A 21,996-nucleotide genomic window follows, 5' to 3' on the forward strand; every position below is an offset into this window, starting at 1 on the left:
ATGAGTAGTGGTTAGAGACTCTGGTTTGTGAAAAAGGTTGTTGGAAACCAAGAATCGTACTTTAAGAGTTATGAAATGTGTGTAAATGCGTGAATGTATCACAATGCCGGCGAAAATTTTTGGGACACTGTTATATTCATAAGATTTTGTATCTACACATTTGCAATGAAAATTCTCGACCTCTGAAATTTTTTGTATGAGACTGCCACTGTAGCGGAAACTGCTGTCGTAAATATTTCCATAAGAACGTTAAGTGACCACCTGCACGTAATGCGTTTTGGGCGCCCAGCTGAGAGGTAGACGTCTGACAAAAGAAAGCAATTAGGTGCAAAAAAAAAAAAAAAAGAAGGCCATTATCCTCGCTATTGACATTCATTTGTAGAAAGCATCGCAAATACGACACGCTCGAAATTGAAAACATATGATTACACTGTGGAGCTCTTAATTTATGATATTTACTAAAATGCCTAATGAAATGATGAGAAACATTTTACATCCATTGTCTTTCTAGTTGAGAGATTGCTCATTTTGTTTAATATCTAGTTTGTAGCGGCACTGCAGCATTGGTTAAAATAAAATTTTATAGATGTACTAATATAAATATTTTCTGCCTACAGATCGAGTAAATAATAATTTTTTTTCAAAAAAATGAGGGAGCACAAAAAGACATTTACCGTCACAGGAACTGCATTCATAATTTTCTTTTCAAGTACTTGGTAATTTCTTTTGTAGAATAAATTGTGATGTATCACTCTAGTGTTAAGATGTGACATAGGTATTAGACATGGCCATTTTTAGTGTACTATTTTTTTCTGCTTGAGCTATGTCATGTTTAGATATATGTTTTTTTTATTTGCTGTTGCTGTTTGCCAGGCATAATGTTACTGAATTTGACTTTGTATTACGCTGTTAAGCCAGTTTACTACGCATTTATTTTTCTTGTTTGCTGCACGGTGCCTTATATTAGTGGTAATATTGCAATTGCTTTGCCAGTTTGAATTTTTTGTCATTGATGTTTGTGTTAATTGTTTTGTGCTGCTGCATTGCCTCGTCCCTTAATTTAGCATCTGAGCTCAGTAGATTTAAGTTAGCTTAAGTGGGGGTAGACTACATAAGAAACTGACTATGGACAATAGGAAAAAAATGCATTGAGAAGTTATATGAAAAAGATTTGGGCCAAAATGAGTATTGTACACTGAGAAATCATTATTTTGAAAGAAATATGAATAGAATACAGAAAGCAGATATAGATAGCACTTTTTGAAATAATGAAGAACAAAGGGAGATCTCCAAGAAGTAAAGAAAGTTTTGTTTGCAAAATACTGCAGTAAAACAAACCCTGTCCTTTGCTTTTGTATTATTATGCTATGTGTTTGTGTACCCTTGTGTATTTGTTTTCTTCCTGTCTCTGTGTACTGTTTCATAGAATTTTTTTTCTCTTCTAATACTAAGCTACATTCACTATGATGAGGAATACTGTTATCCTCAAATATAACTGGCATTAATAATATCTTATTTACTTTGTAAAGATGTTAGACATTATTGATTCTGTTTTGTTTTCATGCTCATGTGTGAAGTTGGTGTTTCAAAAGTTATTCTGATCTTTTCTGTATGTACTCATGTCATAATTCCTGTAACACTGATGTATATGTTACTTCGATTTTTTTGTAAAGCCTGTACTACAAATGTTATCTGTATTGTTATGTTTTTTAATGATGTATTTTGTACCTTTGTTATTGTATTCTTATGTTATAAAATTGTAATTGACATCAGTTCATCAAATTAAGTAACTTGTAAGTTACATTTCACTGCACACGTTTCTGTTGGTCATAGTATATGGACAATATGTGAGAAGTAGGGTCTGATAGTGTTTGCACGTGTGTTAATAATTCAGCAAGGGACTGGATAACAGCATTGCTGGTTCTGAGGACAATTCCAAAATCTTTGTGAGTGCACAAGTGGTGGTTATGGACTTGCTACATTATCCGCAAGACTCTTCAATGGTGATTGTGTACCTGCACAGTTGCAACAGATGACTGCTGGCCGTCTCTACAAGGACTGCAGTGGGTCTGTATCTTTGATGGCCCATCGTTACCATTATTTCTACAAGGACTACAGTGGGTCTGCACCTCTGGTGGCCCACCAATACCATACTCTCTACCAGGACTACAGTGGGTCTACTCTGTGATGACCTACCTACTAATATTCTTCAAAACTTCGACTGACTCTGCTGTGGGTTTGCTCTGTTGTGGCCCATTACCTGTCTGCATGTCAAGAGTCAGCACTGTCTTTCTGTTGGAAGGACAACACTACTTCTTCAAGACTGTATGGAAATCCACTACTTCCGTGTGCATTTTCTTTTACTGCTCAGACTTTGAGAAAAACACTGCAATTTTAATGTGATGAATGATCAGGACTGTCTTTATGGACTGTGAGAAAGTTTAGCTTTTGACCAATATTGTATCAATAAGTGTGTGCATTTGATATCTTTGTTATTGTAATTATGAAAAATTTTATCAAATCATTATTGGCCACTGCCCAAAACAATTTGTAAAATTTTTTGTGGGGAGCATGAGTGCTATGTAAGTAGGCTGTTTAGGTTTTTTTATTGGTAACGCCACCTTTGTATAAAAATCACTGGCTGTGCTGTGTGCAGTCTGTGGCTAGTTTGCATTGTTGTCTGCCATTGTAGTGTTGGGCAGCGGCAGCTGGATGTGAACAGCGCGTAGCGTTGCGCAGTTGGAGGTGAGCCGCCAGCAGTGGTGGATGTGGGGGGAGAGATGGCGGAGTTTTGTAATTTGTCATGAACTGCTATATATATTATGACTATTAAGGTAAATACATTGTTTGTTCTCTATTAATATCTTTCATTTGCTAACTATCCCTATCAGTAGTTAGTGCCTCCCGTAGTTTGAATCTTTTATTTAGCTGGCAGTAGTGGCGCTCGCTGTATTGCAGTAGTTCGAGTAACCAAGATTTTTGTGAGGTAAGTGATTTGTGAAACGCATAGGTTAATGTTAGTCAGGGCCATTTTTTTGTAGGGATTTTTGAAAGTCAGATTGCGTTGCGCTAAAAATATTGTGTGTCAGGTTAAGCACAGTCATTTGTAATTTTTCTAAGGGGACGTTTCAAGTTACTCAGACGAAAAAACAAGAAACAAAAAGATGAGAAATAACAATTAATTTAAAACTTTTTAAAGGTTGAAAAACAAAACATTTTGTATATACGAGATAAGGCTTTTTGCACTTGTAGCTAAAAACAGTAAAAATAAAATGAAAACATAATAAGAGCACATTAAAAACATTTCAAACATGATACCAAAACACCGATATGACACCAAAAAATGGAAATACTCAAATACTTACCTTGAAATAGGGAGTCAGTTGTTGAAGAGAAAGAGATTGGCCAGTGAGCAGGGTGCGAATGTGGTGGTGTAAGTCTCTGTCGGTCCATTATGGCCAGGGGACATTGGCTATGACGTACTTCTCAATTCAATAAAATTTACCAACAGCGGTATACTTTAGGTTATTTTATTTTATTTAGAACGCAACCAGTTTCGGCAATTCATTTTGCCGTCATCAGGTCACATCGTTGTGCAACTGATTCATACGGAAGGGTGACACCAACTCACCCTTTCGTGTGAATCAGATGCACAAAGATTGGGATTCACTGTATCCAGTTTTATGGCGCTATTCAATAACTTCGTTGATTCGACAAAAGCGTATGGGGCCTCAACATGGCAAAATGAATTGCCGAAACTCGTTACGTTCGAAATAAAATAACATAACCCATACAGGGTGCTACAAAAAGGTACGGCCAAACTTTCAGGAAACATTCCTCACACACAAATAAAGGAAAGATGTTATGTGGACATGTGTCCGGAAACAATTTCCATGTTATAGCTCATTTTAGTTTCGTCAGTATGTACTGTACTTCCTCGATTCACCGCCAGTCGGCCCAGTTGAAGGAAGGTAATGTTGACTTCGGTGCTTGTGTTGACATGCGACTCATTGCTCTACAGTACTAGCATCAAGCACATCAGTACGTAGCATCAACAGGTTAGTGTTCATCACGAACGTGGTTTTGCAGTCAGTGTAATGTTTACAAATGCGGAGTTGGCAGATGCCCATTTGATGTATGAATTAGCACGGGGCAATAGCGGTGGCGCGGTACGTTTGTATCGAGACAGATTTCCAGAACGAAGGTGTCCCGACAGGAAGATGTTCGAAGCAATTGATCGGCTTCTTAGGGAGCATGGAACATTCCAGCCTATGACTCGCGACTGGGGAAGACCTAGAACGACGAGGACACCTGCAATGGACGAGGTAATTCTTCGTGCAGTTGACGATAACCCTAATGTCAGCGTCAGAGAAGTTGCTGCTGTACGAGGTAACGTTGACCACGTCACTGTATGGAGAGTGCTACGGGAGAACCAGTTGTTTCCGTACCATGTACAGCGTGTGCAGGCACTATCAGCAGCTGATTGGCCTCCACGGGTACACTTCCGCGAATGGTTCATCCAACAATGTGTCAATCCTCATTTCAGTGCAAATGTCCTCTTTACGGATGAGGTTTCATTCAAACGTGATCAAATTGTAAATTTTTACAATCAACATGTGTGGGCTGACGAGAATCCGCACCCAATTGTGCAATCACGTCATCAACACGGATTTTCTGTGAACGTTTGGGCCGGCATTGTTGGTGATGTCTTGATTGGACCCCATTTTCTTCCACCTACGCTCAATGGAGCACGTTATCATGATTTCATACGGGATACTCTACCTGTGCTGCTAGAACATGTGCCTTTACAAGTACGACACAACATGTGGTTCACATGCACGATGGAGCTCCTGCACATTTCAGTCGAAGTGTTCTTATGCTTCTCAACAACAGATTCGGTGACTGATGGATTGGTAGAGGCGGGCCAATTCCATGGCCTCCACGCTCTTCTGACCTCAACCCTCTTGAATTTCATTTATGGGGGCATTTGAAAGCTCTTGTCTACGCAACCCCGGTACCAAATGTAGAGAATCTTCGTGCTCGTATTGTGGACGGCTGTGATACAATACGCCATTCTCCAGGGCTGCATCAGCGCATCAGGGATTCCATGCGACGGAGGGTGGATGCATGTATCCTCGCTAACGGAGGACATTTTGAACATTTCCTGTAGCAAAGTGTTTGAAGTCACGCTGGTACGTTCTGTTGCTGTGTGTTTCCATTCCATGATTAATGTGATTTGAAGAGAAGTAATAAAATGAGCTCTAACATGGAAAGTAAGCGTTTCCGGACACATGTCCACATTACACATTTTCTTTCTTTGTTCAAAAATGGTTCAAATGGCTCTGAGCACTATGGGACTCAACTGCTGAGGTCATAAGTCCCCTAGAACTTAGAACCACTTAAACCTAACTAACCTAAGGACAACACACACATCCATGCCCGAGGCAGGATTCGAACCTGCTGTTTATGGCTGTTGGTAAAGTTTATTGAATTGAGAAGTGGTGGTATAAGGATGAAGGACTGGTGCACAGTATCGATGGGGTGGGAGTGGCTATTGTGACAGATGAGGGATGGATTAGAGGGAGGGGGTATATAGAGAGAGATGGGGAGGCAATGGGGGGTAAGTAAACGTGGGGAGGGGACGGAAATGTAGCCCTCATGAGGTGAAATTGGCAAGGTGCACTTATAGCTACTAGGAGCATAAATGTCAGGGCGCAGAACATAATCTGGGAGGGGGATGGTTGAAGTTTCTTTAGGAGAGTATGTGATGGGTGTATAAGTGTAGGGTTGGTGAGATGTATTGGTGAAGGAGCAACAGCGTACGAGGATTGGAACGTTGAGGGGAAACTACAGGATTATTGGAGTCGAGTTTCGGATGGTGTAGTTTGTTCGGAGGTGTTCAGTGTGCGAGGAGAAGCGGGAATCTGGCGAGTTGGTAAAGGATCCATTTGGGGGAAGGTAAGTGGATGCTGTAAGCGAGGTGGACTGTTCGGCGTTCTGGGATCTGGAGGGACTTACAGAACTTGGGTGGGCGGAGTGTCGATATAGTCGATTTTCCTATTAATTAGTTTTTCAACCAAATTTGGATTAATCTATGGGTTGTACAAGTAAATACAGTAACAATTTCTAAGCAAATCCGGAAAACCTCCATGTTTATTCTAGAAATTGTTTTCTCTTCAGAGTAATGATTGCCATAATTTGTGTCCTCACCAACAGAACAAAGAAAAACGATATAAATGGCCGAGGACACATTATCTTCACTGACGAGACGCACCACCTACTAGAGAAAGCATTAACTAGTAGCATTTCAGCTCCTGCCGGCCTGCAACTCGTCATTCCCATCTGCTACAAGCCAAGAATACTGCGGATACCTATGTCCGTTGGACACAGTGAGAACGAGTAGGCCGTGGTCAGATATATCAGTCATGCCAACTTAAAAGCTTAGGGCTGGCGAGGCCGCAGTACTTACCACAAACTTGTGTGTTGCCTGGGAAGATGTCCACACAGGGAGGGACGACAAGTTCCACAAGGCGGTCGGGTCCTTCACGTGTCTCGTTGCGGTCGCGAGGAATCACCCGCAGCTCGTACCTAGTGTCGAAGGACAGGCCGTCCAGCCTGTACGACAGCCAGGCGCCGCCTCCTCTCTGATCCTCTGGCAGGTACAGCGGCTGTGGACAAGCCACGTTTCCCGTATCACAGCTACCTTGCTGCCTGTGGTGTGGGTACTGTAAGACCTTCGGTACACACACCATCAGATTATTTGACTTGTCGCTCTAACGAAGTAGGCGAGTGTCAGCAATATGTCTCGTGGTCTTATCGTGGCATGTTTATCTTCTGCCGTTAGGTCAGACGATAGAAATGCCACTTGCACGCTTAGAGTAGCAGATTGACGGTGACCAACTTTAAACAGAACTTGTTTAATTTTCACACACATTTATTAAAATAACAAAAAGCATAGACATTACATAACTTGATTCTGTATGCTGTTTACAATTGACAATCTGAAGCTCCTGTGGTCTTGGTACGTTAATCTTATTCTAACATATCTCTGATACTTGACAAAAGTGTCTATACATTTATCTTCATGGCTATGTACAGGAATATGGTAATCTTATTAGGTGCAGACTGAAACTCGACTATAGACTGCTACAGACTAATGCAGACCGGTACAGACTGGTGCCGACAAATGCAGACTGGTACAGACTGGTGCCGACAAATGAAGACTGACTAATCGGAGGTCTGTACACTCGTTTAATACCTCGCACATTCGAGTATCACTGCGCGAGTGTGATCCGCGAGGAGAAAAGGTTCTACGTTAGCAGCAATCTCATTGGCTGCATTACATATTAATACGTGGATCGGCGGAAGCAGAATTTGGTCCGTCTCTAAGGCAGCGCCATCTCATAGTGCGGAGACAGACGAGCGCTGCGCCTGCACTGTTGTGCGCTCTAGTGGGAAAGTTGTGTACATGCTGACTACGCGGAACTATGTACACAACACTGCCCCTTACCGAACAAGTCAAAACCACAGCGGTAAGAAGCACATGAATACATCAGTACAGAGAATGGTTCGCTCCAGCTGTCGAGAATGAGCGATATATTGACCACAATATGTTTCACGACTAAAATATCGCATTCTCAAGTACTAAAAGTTAGAATTGCTGAGCCTCTGTGTTAATAAATTAACAGTAATCTCCAGACTTTTTAAAGAATAGAACTCCCATCTATAAAACAGCTTCAAATGCCAGATTACTTTACAAATGAGTTAATGTGTTAAATACAATCTAATACAAAAGAACGACACACCACGAAGGAATGATCCGAATGGGACGGAAAACGTTAGATGTCATGTACATATAAAGACAGACAAATGATTAAAATTTCAGAAAAAACTGGATGATTTATTCAAGATAAAGAGTTTCACAAATTGAGTAAGTCATTATCGCGATGGTCCACCTCTGGCTCTCATGCAAGCAGTTATTAGGCTTGGTGTTGATTGGAAGAGTTGTTGGCTGTCCTTCTGAGGGATATCATGCCAAATTCTGTCCCAATGATGCGTTCGATCTTCAAAATCCCGAGATGGTTGGAGGGCCATGCCCATAATGCTCCAAACGTTCTCAACTGGAGAGAGATCCGGAGACCTTGCTGACTAAGGTAAGGTTTGGCTAGCACTAACAGGGGGAGGCCACGACGTTCGCATCACAGATTTACTTCAGACTTTGTACACCTTTGCAGGGCCATTAAAACAACACAATGTACAAGTAGTAAGGTGCACTGCTATCGCAATTCCGAGAAAATCGCAAGAGAAGTTTTAAGCGTCTGCTATGTAACTGATGTATCTGTGCGAAGGTGCCGGCCGTAAGGAGTCGTTGTGGTCAAGTGGAGCCGGCACGATAGCTCAGCGTGGTCGGTCAGAGAGCTGGCTGCTCTCTGTAACACAAAAACTGAGTGACAGCATCAACAACGAACTTCACCGGATGTCATCTGACGGCCGCCACAACTAAATACAACGAACATTAAGGAACAAAAGGCAAAAAAAAAAAGAAGTGAACCTTCGCGCTGTGCGAGAGGGTCCTGGATGAGGCGACGGTTCGAATCCCGCCGAAAAGTATTTTATAATCCATATTTTTTCATCGCTGGTCACATTACTCAATTTATATGACAAGTGAGAGGCAATGTAATGAAAAAAAACCATGCGCATTTTTATGAAGACTTAGTGAATTTCATATGTTATTGGATTATTTAATATTTGTAATTAAATTTCCAAGGACGAGGGACAGGCTTGGGAAGCGAAAGTCAAACTTCGATAAATAATCATGCGAATGACGTTATTCACAATCAGTTATACATCATGTCACAAGAGTAACGTACAATTACTCAGATGTGCTCTCGACATCACACGCTGCAGGAAGTTGTCATACAGACATGGAAAACAGACAGACACTTCACGCAAATACACGTGATTTTTTCATTATATTACCTCTCAAATGTCATAAATTACGTAATATAACTAGTGATGAAAAAGACAGATTAATAATTCGTTTGAGCGGGAGTCGAACCGTCGCCTCATACACGTTCGTCTTACGAAGCTCGAACGCAAATCACTTGACCACCATAAACTCTAACGGCCGACGCCTACACACAGATACATGAGCCGTGCGTGGCTCATGTTCCAGCCTTCTTGTATTTTACACCCTGTTTTTAAAGTATTTCCACCTCACTACGTTAATTTCAATTACTGGTGTCACTGAGTTGCTGCCTTGCATGACCGTGAGCGGCGCTAGCAGCGCGTATCAACTACCCCCTCTCGTAGTATCTTTGCTCCACCGCTATTACTTCCCGGTCGTTGTCTGTTGTAAGCCAGGTCGGGTCGAGAGTTCGGGCTGCCAGTCAGTTGAGATGCGTCTGGAGCGCAGTCCGGACCTGCCAGTCGGGGAGTTGCAATGCGGCACTAGTGCAGTCGGGTTGGAGCAGTGAGGTCTGCGTCGACATGGCTTGCCCGACCATTGCCGCCACGCATCACTTGAGCCGGGCCACGGTCTTGGTGGATCGTTGGTAGGTCGTCCTACCGGACGACGCGTTTTGGCTCGGTGATCGTTCATGAGTCGGCTGTGTGTATGTGTGTGTGTGTGTGTGTGTGTGTGTGCATTGACTCCGCTTTGTCTTCGTGCGTGCTTAGTTACTGTTGGGTATCGTTCAGGTCTTCCTGCAAGTGTTTGTCAGGTTGTGTATGCAGTTGGCGTTTTTTCCACTTACGACTATTTTAGATGTTGTCGGCATTCTGAGGGAGTCGGTCGGTTGGTGCGGAGCAGGGAGGATATCCCGTGCAGTGCAGTCGGCTGGGCCCGCTGGCGGACCCTGCGCAGTGTCGGAGCGTGTGTGAAGCTGTCTGATCGCTTTGAGCTTCGAGGCTCACCCAGGACGTCAAAGTTGAGTGGAGTGTTAAGTACCCAAGCCATGTCCGTTCATGTTGTCTCGTTCGTTTCGGTGGTTCGCTTTTGGTGACGTTTTCCTGAGAGCAACACCGAGTGTTTGTAGTGGTGAAATCGAGCCACGGTGCGGTGGAATTAACTATACTGGTTCACTACAATTCAAATGCACCAGCGAAGTTTTCTGCCTTGTGGCCGTTAGTGTTCCGCTTACCTGCCCTGGCCACTAACTTAATTTCAGGCAGCGTCTTTTCCTCACCTGTTGTCGCTGTCCAACATGGTGTGTAGTTTTGACAGCTTAATACATACTTCATTGTGGATAATCACGTCCGTAACAGTTTGGTCTTTCAGTTTTTATGTACCGATTGGTGGCTAGCAAGTCGTTTGGTCGGTCGGTCCGTGACTGTCTTTTGGTTGGGTTACCGACGGATCAAGTGTAGTACGGCTAACTACCTGTCTCACCTAAGTGAACGAGGGCAGACCGACACCCTGGAGGCTTCTGAGTGCCGTTGTCTTTACTATCTTTCTCACCAGTGTTTAATTGTCTGTTATCATAGCCAATGATTTAAAAAATTTTTGGTTTTACTGTGTTTTATGTAAATCTAAGGCCTTCAGCCAGGTATAAGTAAGTTTGAATTCCGGCAAGTGGATATTTGCTGAAAGGTTATTGCAAAAAATCTGTCATCGTCCCATAATTTCTCTTGTCCCCAGTGGCAGAACTGTACACGATGTTCAAAGTCCTCACCATGAAATTCCTGGTGCATAGAAATATGGTACAGGTGCAATCGATGTTGATGTAGCATTCTCAACACCGAGGTTTTTGAGATTCCCGATTTTCGCGCAATTTGTGTGCTACTGATGTGCGGATTAGCCGCGTCAGAAGCTGAAACACCTACTTGGGCATCGTCATTTGTTGTAGGTCGTGGTTGACGTTTCACATGTGGCTGAACACTTTCTGTTTCCTTAAATAACGTAATTATCTGGAGAACGGTCCGGACACTTGGATGATGTCGTCCAGCATAGATAGCACACGCCCGTTGGGCATTTTGATCACAATAGCCATACATCAACACGATATCGACCTTTTCCTTAATTGGTAAATGGTCCATTTTAACACGGGTAATGTATCACGAAGCAAATACCGTCCGCACTGGCGGAATGTTACGTGATACCACGTACTTATACGTTTGTGACTATTACAGCGCCATCTATCACAAAGCGAAAAAAGTGGTCCAAGTAAAACATTCATGTTTCTTTACGTACTACACGAATATGTAATAAAAATGGGGGGGTTCCTATTTTGAAAAACGCAGTTGATATCCGTTTGACCTATGGCAGCGCCATCTAGCGGGCCAACCATAGCACCATTTGCTTTCCCCCTTCAAGCTAGACGAGTTTCGTGCTTTGTAGTTTTTTCGTCTGATTCTTATTTCATGAGATATTTGGACCGGTCACTATCAATGGACCACCTTGTATATTTTAATAATCTTATTTGTAATTTTAACTGTGTGTCTTCAGTCACTTGAAATTTACTTTGTCGATTTTTAAGATTTCTTGTTTGGAGGCCTTCAGCCGTGAAATAATTGGAGTTTGAAACTCGTAGTTGTAAAAGTTCGGCTATGTGCCGCTTTGGTTGTAAATGTGTTATTAAATTACAATAAATTACAATTTTAAGTGAAGCTGACCGACACCTTATTTGGCCCTTTCCACAATCCTAATAACCTGTTCTGCCCAGCGGGTTTAGGCGGCGTTTCAAAGCATAAGCCACATAACAAATGCGTAAAACTTCTCTTGCGATAATCTACGAATTGCCAGGGCAATGCACCACACTACTTGCACATTATGTTGTTTAACGTGTACAAAGTTCGAAGTAAATCTGTGATCCCAACGTCGTGGCTTCCCCCTGTAAGGCAAGCAGAAGAATCTCTCGCCATGTGTTGAAATGTAAGCCCAAGACGGTTTGAAAGGAAGGGCAACAAAACGGAGCGTAGAATATCGTCGACGTATCGCTGTGTTTTAAGTGCCGAGCATGACAACCAAAGGGGTCCTGCTATGAAAAGAAATGGCACCTCAGACCATCACTACTGGTTGTCGGGCCGTATAACGGGTAACAGTCAGGTTGGTATACCCGGCCGCTGTGGTAGAGCGGTTCTAGGCGCTTCAGTCCGGAACACGCGGCTGCTACTGTCGCAGGTTCGAATCCTGTCCTTAGGTTACTTAGATTTAAGTAGTTCTAAGTCTATGGGACTGATGACCTCAGATGTTAAGTACCTCAGCGCTTAGATCCATCAGGTTAGTATAGCACTCTCGCCTGGGGCGTCTCTGTGGCTGGTTGCTGAGGCTCAGTTCGAAGAGGGACTCATCTCTGAAGACAAGTCTACTCCAGTCAGTGAGATTCCAGGCCGAAGACATGTCTGGAGCCGCCCCGAACAGCGGTGGCATACCAAATCCCAACCTGACTGTCGCCCGCCATACACTCCGACAGCCAGGAGTGATGGTCAGGACCTCTTTGGCTGTCATCCTCGGCACCCTTAAAGCACGGCGGTACGTTGGCGATATTGTGCGCTCAGTCTTGTTGCCTTTTATGGCAAGCCATCCGCCAATTACGGTTCAGTGATGCCCACATGTACATGGCGATAGTTTCTACTGCTTCTCTTCGAGCTTGCCAAACCCTGCCATGACCAGCAAGGTCGCCAGATCCCTCCCCAACTGAGAACATTTGTTCCAATCAGCTCAGTATGTTGACGCTCTAACACGCAGATTGGACAGAATTGGGCATTGTGTCGCTCAGGACGACATCCAACAACTCTATCAATCAACAACAAGAACAATAACTGTTTGCATAAGGGCCAGAAGAGAAACAACGCGTTATTGAATTGCTCAGTTTGTGAAGCTCTTTCTCTTGAATAAATCCCACAATTTTTCAGAAATTTTAATCTTTGGGTTGTCTGCACACGTACATCACATCTACTGATTTCTGTCCAATTCGGATAATTCCTTCGAGGTGCGTCCGTTGTTTTCTTAGAGTGTATTTGACATTAATCATGTAAGCGACAAACAGTTAAGAAAAAGTTGGAAGTAACTAAGTGCTCTAATTACGGAATAAAAGCTAGTTTTTCAGGCATCTGATTGTTTACGACGTTGTACCCCTGAACTGTTTATTGTAAAATGATATAATTTTGCGTTCAGTGATATATGTGGATGCTGCCTGCAAATTGTGTTGCGAATAGAGTTAGCAGTAAACAGCTACAAGGGGCAGTCTCCACGAAGGGAAAGAATTAAGTAAACGGTTTATTACTTCAAAAGCAATCGACGTAACTGTTAATACACTCATGGAAATGGAAAAAAGAACACATTGACACCGGTGTGTCAGACCCACCATACTGGCTCCGGACACTACGAGAGGGCTGTACAAGCAATGATCACACGCACGGCACAGCGGACACACCAGGAACCGCGGTGTTGGCCGTCGAATGGCGCTAGCTGCGCAGCATTTGTGCACCGCCGCCGTCAGTGTCAGCCAGTTTGCCGTGGCATACGGAGCTCCATCCCAGTCTTTAACACTGGTAGCATGCCGCGACAGCGTGGACGTGAACCGTATGTGCAGTTGACGGACTTTGAGCGAGGGCGTATAGTGGGCATGCGGGAGGCCGGGTGGACGTACCGCCGAATTGCTCAACACGTGGGGCGTGAGGTCTCCACAGTACATCGATGTTGTCGCCAGTGGTCGGCGGAAGGTGCACGTGCCCGTCGACCTGGGACCGGACCGCAGCGACGCACGGATGCACGCCAAGACCGTACGATCCTACGCAGTGCCGTAGGGGACCGCACCGCCACTTCCCAGCAAATTAGGGACACTGTTGCTCCTGGGGTATCGGCGAGGACCATTCGCAACCGTCTCCATGAAGCTGGGCTACAGTCCCGCACACCGTTAGGCCGTCTTCCGCTCACGCCCCAACATCGTGCAGCCCGCCTCCAGTGGTGTCGCGACAGGCGTGAATGGAGGGACGAATGGAGACGTGTCGTCTTCAGCGATGAGAGTCGCTTCTGGCTTGGTGCCAATGATGGTCGTATGCGTGTTTGGCGCCGTGCAGGTGAGCGCCACAATCAGGACTGCATACGACCGAGGCACACAGGGCCAACACCCGGCATCATGGTGTGGGGAGCGATCTCCTACACTGGCCGTACACCACTGGTGATCGTCGAAGGGACGCTGAATAGTGCACGGTACATCCAAACCGTCATCGAACCCATCGTTCTACCATTTCTAGACCGGCAAGGGAACTTGCTGTTCCAACAGGACAATGCACGTCTGCATGTATCCCGTGCCACCCAACGTGCTCTAGAAGGTGTAAGTCAACTGCCCTGGCCAGCAAGATCTCCGGATCTGTCCCCCATTGAGCATGTTTGGGACTGGATGAAGCGTCGTCTCACGCGGTCTGCACGTCCAGCACGAACGCTGGTCCAACTGAGGCGCCAGGTGGAAATGGCATGGCAAGCCGTTCCACAGGACTACATCCAGCATCTCTACGATCGTCTCCATGGGAGAATAGCAGCCTGCATTGCTGCGAAAGGTGGATATACACTGTACTAGTGCCGACGTTGTGCATGCTCTGTTGCCTGTGTCTATATGCCTGTGGTTCTGTCAGTGTGATCATGTGATGTATCTGACCCCAGGAATGTGTCAATAAAGTTTCCCCTTCCTGGGACAATGAATTCACGGTGTTCTTATTTCAATTTCCAGGAGTGTACATTCAGTCTGTTGCGAGACCAGACAGTCAATGTCTTCATGGAAAACTGTTCGCGGTTGCCTACGAACCATGATTGTACTCAGCCGTGCACGTATTCATTCGGAGAAAATCGAAGGCCACGACGTCTTTCTCCAGGGCACCAAAAATATGGAAATGGCACGAGGGGATATCGGGATTGTTCGGGCGATGTGTAAGGCCTTCCCAGCGTAGGAACGTGTGAGGGGGCTTTATCCTGCAACACAATGATGCCGTTCTTAAGATTCCTGGGCGTCTGGATCTGCAGGTGCACGTTAATTTTTGTGGAGTGTCCACGTACCACTATGCATTAATGGTGGTGCGGTGTTCCAGGAAGTGAATGAGTAACGGGTCCTTTGTTTCGACTACACTGCAGAAGTTCTGAAGCTCTTACACACCCTTCATACAGTCACTATCACATCCCAAGCGATTTCCGTATTTTTGGTGCCCTGAAAAGACACGTTCGTGGCCGTTAGACAGGTAACCTGCAACTCAGATTGTGAACCGTGAACTATGAGCTGGGCTATTCCATACATAGTACGAGTAATATAGATGCTGCGGTAACATTGTGTAATGGCTTTCTAATAAACCAAAGTGAAAGTGCCGCGAAAAACTTAAAGTTTTGAGCAAGTATGCAATAAATTACCTACTTATCTCACTCTGAAATATTTTTAGGGACCTAATTCTTCACTATTTTAATTACTACTACTTTCTGGTACAATATTTGTTCGTCCTTACGGAAATTAAACATAATCATTCGCACCTGTAAGTTTACCAGTACCGTTACATATAATGTTTATCGTACAGGATACGAAAGCAACATGTAACACTGCAGTAAGAGAAGTGCGCAGCAACATACTTTTCCTATATCAGTAGTGTGGTGTAGATTCATAAGTTTTTCACGAGTTCTGCTTTGTAGAAAACAAATCACTTGCAACTTGTGTTACAGCAAAGTCGCTGGGAGCCTACTCTGCTATAATTAGAATGGAAATTAATGACGAGATGCCAGCCGATACTGGCCAGCGTTCTTTTATGGCACTGCATACGTGCCAAAACATCTCGCCACTCATGATGCAATCTCCTCCAAGAGTGCTAATTACAGATCAGCATAAATTGGGTACCACCGAAATATGCCGCCATTTCACTGCCCTCGGAATTATCGGACGAAGGTGGAACATCAGTTGTCATATACGTTAGTCCCATCTCAGTGTTATATAAACAACGTCCAGCGACCAAAGTCAAGGTAACCCTCACCACCATCACAATATGTACCGACTCCTGACACAAATGTACCAAAGAAGCCGAAACATAGTGAAACGCTTAGTAGTAATGTCGTAGTGGACGTAGATATGGTAGATGCAGATCACATTGTAGAAGCTGTATACCTAGCACTTGTATATTAGTTCAGTAGAAATAAATTCCAATGGCCAACCTGCTCCCCAAAAGTTTGGTTGCCCTAAGAGTCACGGCTGTAACTCCTGCAGGAAGTAAAATGTTTCCTAGCATCAGGAAACATGCTAGCAAAGATAACACATATCATGCCCATATGTTGACTTTGTAGAGGGAGAAAATGGTAATGTGGGAGAGTTACATCCAATGACCCGACGAATAATGCTATTTAAAGAAAGTAACAATTTACGACGTGAAATTATTAATATTTCAACTAGTGGTAGAAGCAGGTATAAAATTGAAACGAAAACTAGGTAGTTACCAAACGGATTAAGAGTTTTGATGACTTCTGGCAAAAAAGTGTGGAGGTTTACTTTCATAGTTTTCTCACAGAGGCCAGGAGTTAATGCGCCATCTTGGTATAGCATTATCTAAAGAAGATACCTTTGCAGAAATAACTGCATGGGGGCCGAACCGCACAATTACCCTGGGTTGGGTGTGGGGAGGCGGTGGGGTGGGTGGACCGCTGTGGCCTGTTGTGGGGTTGTGAACAACTGAGGACTACGCGAGACGAAGCCTCTCCGTCGTTTCTAGGTTCCAGGTTCAATACACACAACCGTTTTGAAGCAACAGCCTCCAACCTGGTGGTGACCAGAGTCCACTAGAGCTATCGCACAGCTAGTGCACAAAAACTTTTTCTGAAACAACAAAATGTAGAAAATGTCACTGCGTACAAGAAGACAACAGCGAGAGTTCAATGAAAGTCAAGAGAACGTAGAAAGAACAGCAGGAAAAATTATTGCGACTCCTTAAACAGAGGAGGCAACGGCTTTGCCGCAGTGGATACACCGGTTCCCGTGAGATCACCGAAGTTAAGTGCTGTCGGGCGTGGTCGGCACTTGGATGGGTGACCATCCAGCCGCCTTGCGCTGTTGCCATTGTTCTGGGTGCACTCAGCCTCGTGATGCCAAAAGAGGAGCTACTCGATCGAATAGTAGCGGCTTCGGTCAAAAATACCATCATAACGACTGGGAGAGCGGTGTGCTGACCCCACGCCCCTCCTATCAGCATCCTCCTCTGTGGATGACACGGCGGTCGGGTGGTCCCGGTAGGCCACTCGTGGCCTGAAGAGGGAGTGCTTAGTGCATAAATAGAGGAGAGGCGTTGATAAGTAATGCAAGACATTTTCTTCTCGCCAACTTTCGGTTAGAAAAATGCACATTTTGTTGTGGTACATCGTGGAATATTCACGCTTCGGCCCCTATAGTTTTCTGATATTCTGATACATGGTGGCGGTATACGAAGTCTTCAGAATGGCGTCTGTAACAAATGTGTGTTCCAAGCAGAGAACTGTCTTTTGTCGGAAAACCAGAGCATCTGTGCTGGTCCTATGCATATTCTATTCGAGACAGTTCTGGGGATTTTGCTGGCCAGGTGACTACCTCAACATCACGACAACAATTCATAAGGACACATGCTATGTGTGGACGAGCACTCTCCTGTTGAAAACTGGGGCCACGATACTGTTGACACGTGAAGATGCAGGCTGTCCGAGACACACCGTTATGCTGTCAGAGTTCCCTAAGTCACCACCAGCCGTGGCCTCAAGTCATACCCAGTGGCTTTCCCAACCATGGTGCCACGCGTAACATTACTGTCGCTCTCCAAAAAATTAGAAGAATAGTACATCGCCCTAGGTCGCCGCCATACTAGCTGACGATGGTCATTCGTGGACCGAAGCAATACAGAACCGCAATTCATCACTGAACACAATACGACGTCATTCATAAGCAATCCTTACTTTCTGGCCACTCACCACTTCAGACGCAGTCGCTTGCGTTCTGGTGTTAACGGCAGGCTACGTATGGGACGGTAATCCCTAGTCCACCTGCTGCTAGTGTCTGACCAATGGTGGAGGGTTAGAAAGAATGTTGCAGGGAGTATATCACTTGTTCTCGGATGGCAGGGGCAGATGCGAAGGGTACGATGTGCTTGGTGCATATATGGCGATCCTCTCTCGTGATGGTCAGATGTGGTCTTGGCGACGAGTTATAAATGCCTTCACGTTCCCATACGATTCAACATCGGGCCACTGTCACAATCGAATGCCCCTCAGATCTGATATTGCACGATTAGTCCAGCCGGCCAAATGGAGACCCTCAACAAGGCCACTTTCAAACTCCGTCAGGTGTTGATAACGCTGCTTCACGCGAGTTTGCAGCACCTCCGAACCCTTCACAGTGATCAGTCAACATCTGATGGATACCCTATCAGTCTTAGTGATAACTCTAAACACAAACAACATTAATGCACTCTGGTAGCCGTTCTAAGTGCCGAAGAGAATTGTAAGTCTTACCAATTACATTCTCTCCCATGGTGCGTAAAAGTACGAAGTTACACCGACAGTAGACTAAATCTTCTGAATGCCAAGGGCGATTTACAGCACAAGAAACACATTCACAGAAAACACATTCAGTTGTTACGTACTACTAATGCAGGGTGAACCAAAAATAAATATATCCACATACCAACGAGAGTACTTTCGGGTTGAACTAAATGATTCAAATGGTAGTTAAAAATAATCTTTAAACTGTTGGCCTTCACGACAGGTTTCATAGATTGTACTAATGGAATTTCTACACACTCCTCTTGAGACCCATCCAAAAATGTGTCCAGGTTACACGATCTACATCGGTAGACTCTCCCTCTTTGCCATATAAGAACAAATATCGAGAGCCATAAGATCAGGAGAACCTGCAGGAAACTCAATTGGGCCCCCGCTTTCTGATACCGGTAAGCTCACATATGTCTATGACAGTGTGGCGGGGAACTATCTTGTTTGTAGCAAAACCTGTCATTACAATACACTGTACGAATTGCCAATAAAATAAATTAAGCACACGTTGTCGGGTACTGCTCTCCAGTTACACTACCTCCATAATGGAAACGTCAATGAGTTCCCTAGGACACGGACTGCACCACAAATCCGCACCAGGCATAGTCAAAGCCTTTTCAGTAGTAATGTGGCAATTATCTATAGCTCAATACGTACACAATTGCGCTTCTTGACAATTCCATCAAGTTTGACTTGCCCCTCATCTGATCAAACAATGCTGCTAATAAATACTGGTTCACGGGTAACGACCCTAGATGTCGTCCATAGATAAATGATAGCTACAAGACTGCAGATAGATTATCATTGATGTACAGGCAGAAAAGCAACGGACCAAGAACGGAGCAAGTGCTCCCTTGTGAGATCTCTCAGAGCACTTTTTCTTAATGTGATGGCTTCTCTAATACACGGATGATTGGGCTCATTTATTTTCCACGTAGCTGTCGGATCTCTGTACAGCACTCTTTGATCAGTTCTGCAGTTTCATTTTCAAAAGTAAAATATCTAAGTTAACAGTACTAAACCCCTCGCTGAAACCAACAAGGGAACTGCTAGTATAGCAGTGATGTTACAACTAACGTATTTGTATTTTCTGTTACCATGCACTTTTATTTGTTTTTAAGTTCAATTTAACGTATTGCAATGTGTTTCATGCGTGTTCTGTTCATCTTCAGGCGTTTATATATACAAAAAATCGCTCAAAAATAAAATGTATTAAAGTGCCTGTTGGGGTGTTTGGAGGGTGGGGAGCAGTGATAGGCCAGAAAACGATGTCTAGTGACGTCCTCTCCTGCCGTGCAGCTCTGTCTCGTTTGTTATGACTGACACGACAGCCTGTGTAGGATGTAGATAGTTTTGCATCAATTGTTATTGCGCGAAAATAGTGTAATACACTTTTTTACTTGACAGTTGTTCACTTACGATTTTGGCATCCCAAATCTTCGTTTGCCTCACTGACACGTGGCGGAGCTGTTATGAGACATTATACTATTGAACTATTTACACTGTAATGCCGTAGAATCCGGTATAGTCGTGCGTATTCGAATACAGTGATATGTAAGCAGGCAGAATACGACGCTGCGGTCGGCAACACCTACATAGGACAACAAGTGTCTGGCGCAGTTGTTAGGTCGGTTACTGCTGCTACAATGGCAGGTTATCAAGATTTAAGTGAGTTTGGACGTGATGCGATAGTCGGCAAATGAGCGATGGGGCACAGCATGTTCGAGGTAGCGATTAAGTGGGGCTTTACCCGTACGACCATTTCGCGAGTGAATCCGATAAAACATCAAATCTCCGACATCGCTGCGGCTGGAAAAAGATGCCTCAAGAAGGGGACCAACGACGACTGAAGAGAATCGTTCAACGTGACAGAAGTGCTACCCTTGCGCCAGTTGCTGTGGATTTCAATGTTGGGTCATTAACAAGTGTCAACGAAACATCATCGATATGGGCTTTAGGAGCCGAAGGTCCACTCGTGTACCCATGATGACAACACGACACAAAGTTTTACGCCTCACCAGGGCCCGACAACACCGACATTGGACTGTAGATGACTAGAAACATGTTGCCTGTTCGGACGAGTCTCATTTCAAATTGTGTAGAGCAGATGGACGTGTACGGGTATGGAGACAACCTCACGAATCCGTCGACCCTGTATTTCAGCAGGGGACAGTTCAAGCTGGTGGAGGCTCTGTAATGGTATGGGGTGTGTGCAGCTGGAGTGACATGGGACCCCTGATACGTCTAGATACGACTCTGACAGGTGACACGGACGTAAGCGTGCTGTCTGATCCCCTGCATCCATTCATGTCCATTGTGCATTCCGAAGGACTTGAACAATTCCAGAAGAATAATGCGACACCCCACACGTCCAGAATTGCTACGGAGTGGCTCCAGGAACACTCTTCTGGTTTTAAACACTTCCGTTGGCCACCAAATTCCCCAGACATGAACATTACTGAGCATATCCGGGACGCCTTGCAACATGCTGTTCAGAAGAGATCTCCACCCACTCGCACTCTTACGGATTTATAGACAGCCCTGCAGGATTCATGGTGTAATTCTCTCCAGCACCACTCCAGATATTAGTCCAGTCCATGCCACGTCGTGCTGCAGCACTTCTGCGTGCTTGCGGGGGTCTTACACGATATTCGGCAGGTCTACCAGCTTCTTTGCCTCTTCAGTGGATTCTGCCACTAACTGTCTAAATAATTCACTGCACAAATTTTTCTGCAGAGGGGGTATCATGGAAGAAATGGAAATTTTCATTCAAAGTGCATAATATTGGAGATAATATTCTCAGTGAAATGATGAGTTTTAAGAACTCATAATTCTTCTGCAGTCCTTGCCAATTTTAATGCAATAGATGTAAGATGTGCCAATGTGAAACAAACTACTAACAGACTGTAAGTATCGCGAATATCGATGTAAAATGCCTTAGTCAATACTCATTCACACGGTGCAAGACCGCCATATTGTGTTAAGTGTAAACAGTGCCAAATTAAACAGTGCCAAATTAAACAGTGCCAAATTAAACAGTGCAATAGTGTAACGTCTGGCAACAGCTCCGCCAAGGTACCAATCATGCAAAAGAAGCTTTGGGACGCCGAGATTGCAAGTGAACAACTGTCAAATAAAAAACTGTATCACATGATTTTTGCGCAGTAGCAATTGATGGAAAACTATCTAATCCTACACAGACTTTTGTGTCAATCATAATAATCAACGAGAAATAGTTTCACACAAGCAGAAGACATTACTAGACTTCAATTTCTGCCAACCACTGCCCTTCCTACCTCCCTCCAAATATCCCAATAGCAACACCAGCAGCGAACAATACACAAAAATTCTTAAGTTAATTTTATTTTTAAGTAACAATTTTCTGTATATAGGAGGGTGAGTCAAATGAAAGCCTTAAATATTTTTTTAAATATTATTTATTGTGCAGAAGTGGTACAAAGCTGTATCACTTTTCAACATAATCCGCCCCCCCCCCTCCCCCACGCTCAATGCAAGTC

General features: G+C 44.3%; 1 protein-coding gene across 2 annotated transcripts in view; it reads right to left on the reverse strand.

Moving 5' to 3' along the window:
* The window catches only part of LOC126473350 (macrophage colony-stimulating factor 1 receptor-like), a 326,467-nt gene that overhangs the window by 165,156 nt on the left and 139,315 nt on the right, over positions 1 to 21,996 (reverse strand). For both annotated transcript variants that reach the window (XM_050100347.1, XM_050100348.1), the window contains exon 7: positions 6,470 to 6,668. In XM_050100347.1, coding sequence (XP_049956304.1) covers positions 6,470 to 6,668 — 199 coding nt within the window. The remainder of the gene's footprint in view (positions 1 to 6,469; positions 6,669 to 21,996) is intronic.

This window comes from Schistocerca serialis, chromosome 4 (genome assembly GCF_023864345.2).
Source record: "Schistocerca serialis cubense isolate TAMUIC-IGC-003099 chromosome 4, iqSchSeri2.2, whole genome shotgun sequence".
Taxonomy (NCBI): Eukaryota; Metazoa; Arthropoda; class Insecta; order Orthoptera; family Acrididae; genus Schistocerca; species Schistocerca serialis.